General features: G+C 59.7%; 1 protein-coding gene across 3 annotated transcripts in view; it reads left to right on the top strand.

Moving 5' to 3' along the window:
- Positions 1 to 4,571: 4,571 nt before the first annotated feature.
- The window catches only part of ATP2A3 (ATPase sarcoplasmic/endoplasmic reticulum Ca2+ transporting 3), a 34,252-nt gene continuing 32,823 nt past the window's right edge, over positions 4,572 to 6,000 (top strand). For 2 of the 3 annotated variants that reach the window (XM_070389243.1, XM_070389242.1), the window contains exon 1: positions 4,573 to 4,860. In XM_070389243.1, the coding sequence (XP_070245344.1) occupies positions 4,743 to 4,860 (118 nt within the window). In that variant the 5' untranslated portion in view covers positions 4,573 to 4,742. Of the gene's footprint in view, positions 4,861 to 6,000 lie in introns of all 3 variants that reach the window. The other variant, XM_070389244.1, reaches the window with a different exon arrangement.

Here is a 6,000-nt window from a genome sequence, read left to right as displayed (position 1 = left end):
GGCTACAGTCCCAGAGCCAGACGCTTTCACTTTTTCCCTTGGCCTGAAACACCTTTCCCTCTCCTGTTCCTTCAGATTTCAGCAGAAGCGTGCCTTCCCCCAGGGAGACCTCCTCTGATCTCCCTGTCCTCCCCACCATATCTTCAAGGCATCCCTGGAACCCACCGCCTGTCTCTATGTGTGGTTATTTGGGATGAATGACTTGTTCCCTTCTCCAGGTGAACTCAGGGGAACAGGGACCCTTTCCCCAAGGTCTGGCACTGTTCCTGGTGGATGCTGGGTCCTTGATAAATATTTGGGAAGGAAGGAAGGAAGGGAAGAAGAAAAAAGAAAAAGGAAGGGAGGGAGAGAGAGAATGAGAGCGAGGAGGGGAAGCTGGGACAAGAGGGTGGGAATCCAGTCCTCCTGCCTCCAACCCTCCCAAACTCTGGCCTGGCACCTGTCCCCTGAACTAGAGCTCGAGACCCTCCCAGCTTCAAAGTGGAGCCCCCATTGACCAGGCTGTCCCATGCTCACTCCTGGGCCTTGAAGGAGGTCTTCCCAGCTCAGCAGCTGAACGCAGCTGAGGAAAGCCATCCGCACAGGAAGAACAGGACTCACAGTCTGGGAGTTTCAGCCAAAGCTCCGACTTGGCTTCCTTGGGTCATGTGCCTGTTTGAGTCCCAACCTCTGCCTGGGCCTCAGTTTCCCCTTGTGCACAATGGGGAGATAAGCCTTGATCAACGGGGCCTCCTTCAGAGCCAGAAGCATGCAGGGAAGAGCATGAATACACAAGGGTGGGGAAGCCAAGGAACTGAGTTTCCCAAAGTTGGGAAACACTTTAGGGAACAGAGCTGGAGAGCACGTGAGGCCGGAGAACAGCCTGGACAAATGGCTAAAACTAGAATGTGAAAGGCCGGTTTGTAGAGTTGTGGAGAGACCGGTCCGCTGGGATATGTGTGGGAGCCAGATGGGAAAGAAAGGGCTGTGACTTCTGGGTTGAAGGGTCTGGGTTTTATCCTACTGGTCATGGGTCACAGGGAGCGAAGGAAGGTTCTTGAGCAGAGGGATGAAGTCAAGAAATCACCAGCTCAGGCTGATGATAAACAGAGAGAAGTGTGGAGGCAGGGAGGCCAGGGAGGAGGCTGTTGCAAGGCTTGAGAGAGAAGGTGGGGCCTTCTCTGAGCAGGGGCAGAGACACATGAAGCGCGGCAGGAAGAGGGAAGCTGCTGGAGAAAGCCTATTCCACTTTCACCTGCAGGCCCGCAGGACCCTCACACTCCTGTGGCCCCAGATGCACTCCTAGCCTCCTATCCCCAGCCGCTCCTCCGCGACCTCAGGGCTAAACCTCTTACCCACCAGGAGTTAGCTGTCATTCCTTACTTTCTCTCATCCTGGAATCTAATCCACAACCAGGTCCTTTTCCATCACAGCCCACTCTGACTTTTGGTCTGACTTTTGACTTTTGGAGGTGAAGTGTCAGTTGCTTAGTCGTGTCTGACTCTTTTCGACCCCATGGACTGTATCCCGCCAGGCTCCTCTGTCCGGGCAAGAATCCTGGAGTGGGTTGCCGTTCCCTTCTCCAGGAGATCTTCCCAACCCAGGGATCGAACCCATGTCTCCTGCATGGCAGGCAGATTCGTTACCGCTGAGCCACCTGGGAAGCCCATACCTCCTCCTTTTTCTTCAGAATATATGCGGGGTCCTTTCAGCCTCTGTTCTCCCCTTTAGTCCTGCCCTCTTAACAGCTTCTGGGAGGGACGCCATTCTTAAAGGCAAATGTGACCTGGAACCCTCACTGCTTAAAAAGTCAGGCCATTAAGTGATCCATCAAGGTTCTCAGCGTCCTAGCCCTGCCTCTCTGATCTACTCTCCTGACCCTCGTCCTCGTGCTTCTTATGATCCCTCCAGGCAGAGGGACTGAGCCACTGGCTCTAGCACACGACTGAGATTTCCCACCTTCTACGTAGGGTGTTTTTTTTCTGTCTGCAACAGCTTCTTCCTGTGTCCAGATCCAGCAGCAAAGACTTACCTTTCCCCCATGCTCCACCTTCCCCTGCTTCAGGTGAGTTTGGCAGGCATGCCTCCTGCCACAGAGGTGGTAAGCTCTGCCATCGTCTGTCCTGTGGGGGATTTAGACAGCACTGGGACTGGGTGCGAGGCTTGGAGCTCTCAGTACCTGGCAGCTGGGAGGTGGGGAGGACAGACCAGCCCTTTGGACAGCGTACCTGTGCCCACGTCCCCCTGGCCACCAGCTGGTTGTCTAGGTGAAGACAGAGGGTATAATGGGGCACACAGCAACTGGGCAAGAAGCTGGGGTGTGAGATGACTGTGTGTGAGTCTGTGACAGATTCTGCGGAGGGGTGCCCAGAAGTTGTCATGGGGGCAGCAGAGCAGGTGGGCATGCTGACGGGTGTGTGAACCTGCCAGGTGGGGGGGCCAGAGTTGCTGGCAGTTGCTGGCCCTGCCTGGGGTGGCTTCAGAGGCAGGGTGGGGTGGGGTGGGCTGGAGAAACGGAACATGGGCCAGGCTGCCAGAGCAAACAGACAAGCCTTCTGGTGCTTCCTTCCAGCAAACACCAACTGACAGCTGAGGGCGGGGTGGAGTGGGAGAGGCTTCGTGTTAAGGTCCCTGGAGTTGACAAAGGGGAGTGTAAATGGGGGAGGGGAGGGATTTCCAGCTGCTTTTGTGACCAGGGCTTCATGTCCCTGGGAGAGAGGTCTCTAGTGAAGGGCTTTCTGTCCCCACGGAGCCCTGGCTAACACTTTCCCCGACAACTTAGAGATACAGGTAGGGCTGTCTCTGTGGACCGCAGAGGTGGAGGAAGAAAGGGAGAAACACAGGGAATATTAGACTTGGGATGTAAAATGTCAAGTTGTGGGACTTTCCTGGCAGTCCAGTGGCTAAGATTGTGCGCTCCCAATGTAGAGGAGTTCGATCCCTGGTTGAGGAACTAGATCCCATATGCTAAAACTAAAAATTCAAATGTTGCAACTAAAGATCCCATGAGCCACAAATAAGACACCGCACAGCCAAAAGAGTAAATAAAAATATTACAAATAAATAAATAAAATGTCAGGCTGCAAGGAGCCACAGCCAGAAAACCAGCATCGCCCTACCTTAACGGCAGCAGGCTGAGCCCCAGCGGATGCCTCTGGGTGACCCATCAAAAGCAGCCAAGGGCTGGACCTTGCTGCCAGCCAGTCCTCACTGATTGTCTCTATATTCGAGGAGGCGAGGCAAAGGGGAGACAGAGAAGGAGGACCGTGGCCGCATTCTGGGAGAAAGAGATCAGGAACAGGGGGGACACTGAGTAGGGGGCAGCAACACGGGGGTTGGGCAGGCTGGAAGCTGGGGACTGTGTGTTGGGGAAAGCGTGGACAGCTGCAGCAGCCCAGAAGGGTTTCTGGCTGCAGAGACACATAGAGTCTGGAGTCTGAACAACCAGTCAAGTGGACTGAGTTCTGAAATCTCTGACCTTGTACGGCCAAAGTGGATCCCAAAGATCTGGGCAGCACAGGCCAGCGTGGTGGGGGTATGTGGTGGTGATGGTGGGGGGCTGTGGTGGTGCTGGGGGCTGGGTCTCTCAAGTCAGACCCGTAGGAGCAGATTGCTCTCTTCTGCTCCTCCTTTTGGCGCTGTGAGGGGATTTCTGCCTTCCCCCTTTTGCTTCCCTGACCTACAGCCCCTCCTTCTGGTACCCCTGGACAGATTGGAGCTCAGGGAGCACTGGAATGGGGGTTCCCCAGACCCTCCCCTGCCCTGGGCCAGAGTCACTCTCCCTAGGGGTCTTGGTCAGAGGCCTACACCCCACACACCGTCAGACTTCTGGAGGGAGGCCTCTGGCAGTTACATTTCCTACTGGGGTGAGGGTGTGAGTCAACAAGACTGGTTTACTTTATCTATCCTGGGTCACTGTTAGAGGTTCTGGTTGTCTGAGGAATAACCTCATCGCTGGACTTTAGAACAACAATAAAGCAAGCATAAGCATCAAGTCTGAGTAAGCTCTGGGAGTTGGTGATGGGCAGGGAAGCCGGGCGTGCTGCAGTCCATGGGGTCGCAAAGAGTCAGGCACGACTGAGCGAGTGAAGTGAACTTAACTGCAACATCAAAAGAAGAAAAACATCGTCAGCTCCGGAGGAGACTTGCTTATTCATAGGCTTTTAGGTTCCCTCTGGACCCACGGTCACACTTGGCAGAGTTCGAGCAAGGGGGTAGGAAACTCCTCTATGGACGTCTCCCATCTTGCAACCCCCCAGGACCCAAGAGAGCTCAAGAGAAAGCAGCTCAGAGACAGCTCAGCTCAGCAGCCCTCCCCAGTTCCCTGCCCTGTTCCCCACCCCCACCCCTTGGAGCTCTGTGCCCAGTGGCCGAGGCCCTTCCGGACCTCGAGCCCTCGGCTCCCCCAAGCTCTGTGCGTTCCGCGTGGGCGGCCTCAGTTCCCCCTTCTGCAGAATGGGCGGGTGGCCCGGCCTCCGCGCCCCGGGGCGCTGCGGGGGCGGGGCGGAGGGCTCCGAGGGCGGCCGGAAGGGGTGTGAGTGCGGGGGCGGGCCCCGCGCCGCCCCGCCCCGGGGAGGGCGCCCGGGGCGCAGCATCCTGGCGGGGGCCCCGGCCGCTGCCGCCACTGCCGTCGGGGACGGTCCCAGCGCGGTCATGGCCTCGCGCGGCGCCCGTCGGGGTCCGAGTCCCCCACGTCCCGCGCAGTAGCCCCTCGGAGAGGCGGCCCCCACTGTGCCGACGGCGCAGACGTCCGGGCGGGCGGCATGGAGGAGGCGCACCTGCTCCCGGCCGCCGACGTGCTGCGCCGCTTCTCGGTGACGGCCGAGGGCGGCCTGAGCGCGGAGCAGGTGACCGGCGCGCGGGAGCGCTACGGCCCTAACGGTGAGAGCGCGGGCCAGGCGGGGGCAGCGGGGACCTCGCGCGCCGCGGTCTCAGCCCTCCCCCAACCCACCCCGGCAAGGTGGCCGCGGAGTGGTCCTCGCCGCTCCCAGCCATCGGCCCCCGCGGGCGGGCGGGCAGGAAGCGAGGGCTCCGGAAACCTCTGCAGACGCTTTTGGGGCTCCCGGCGGGGCCGCGCTGCACCTTCACCGGGGAAGAAGGTGCGGGTTCCGGGTTCGGAGACCGGACGCCTGGCTCCCCCACCCCGATCTCCTCCCTCCGGGCCCAGGGACCGGTGCGGCCCTTCCGGGGTTCCCACCTCCATCCCGGTCGCGGTCCACTCCCGCAGGTCCTAGCCCACCCCCATCGCCGCTGCGCGCTGGATCCCCGCGCCGCTGCAGCCCGCCGGAGTCCGGCAGGTGCGCACACCGAGGTCAGCTGGAGGGGGACCAGCCGGAGACCCTGAGGTCCCGCCTCCCAGCTGACCCCGAGGGTCTCTCTCTAGGGCTCAATAAAACGCCCGGGAGGTGCAGCTTGTCAGCTGGCAGCTTCGGTGCCCCCACCCCCATCCCCAGGTCTTCCTCTTTCTGCCACCCCGGGCGGATGTGGCTGGCGGAGTCGGTGGTGGGGGCTTTGAACTGCTGAGGCGGGAGACCCACCTCCCTGCAGGGTGACAGGTTCAAGGCCTCGGACTGGGAGTTGCCTGGGGAGGCCTTTCCTTCCTGGGTGACCTGGAGCCACGCCTGCCCCATCTCTGGTCTCGGAGGCAGCCTTGGGCGCTGTTGCTGTTTGGGAGGGAAAGGTGTCATCCTTTCTCCTGTTCAGTGGCGTGTGGGATTCTCCCCCGGCCCAGAGGCACTTGCCAGTGCCTGTACTGTCCAGATGTGGCCCTGGGAAGGTAGAAGATGCAGAGGTCCACCCCCCCCCAGTCACTTCCAGTCAGGATTTTGCCCCCTTCGTCCACCCCTAGGGCTCGGAGTCCCTAGGGCTCTGGAGAGAAATGTCATCTCCATTCCCAGCATGCAGCCTGGACCCATGTCCTTTCAGATCTCGGGGACTCACCCTGGCAGGGCTCCCTGCCAGCCAGAGGGGAGGTTCTCTGGCCCGTGTGTCTCACTGCCCAGGGCTGGCTTGAAAATTGCA

This window comes from Bos mutus, chromosome 19, assembly GCF_027580195.1.
Source record: "Bos mutus isolate GX-2022 chromosome 19, NWIPB_WYAK_1.1, whole genome shotgun sequence".
Taxonomy (NCBI): Eukaryota; Metazoa; Chordata; class Mammalia; order Artiodactyla; family Bovidae; genus Bos; species Bos mutus.
Note: the sequence above shows the minus strand (reverse complement) of the source record. Positions and strands in the feature narration are given on the sequence as shown.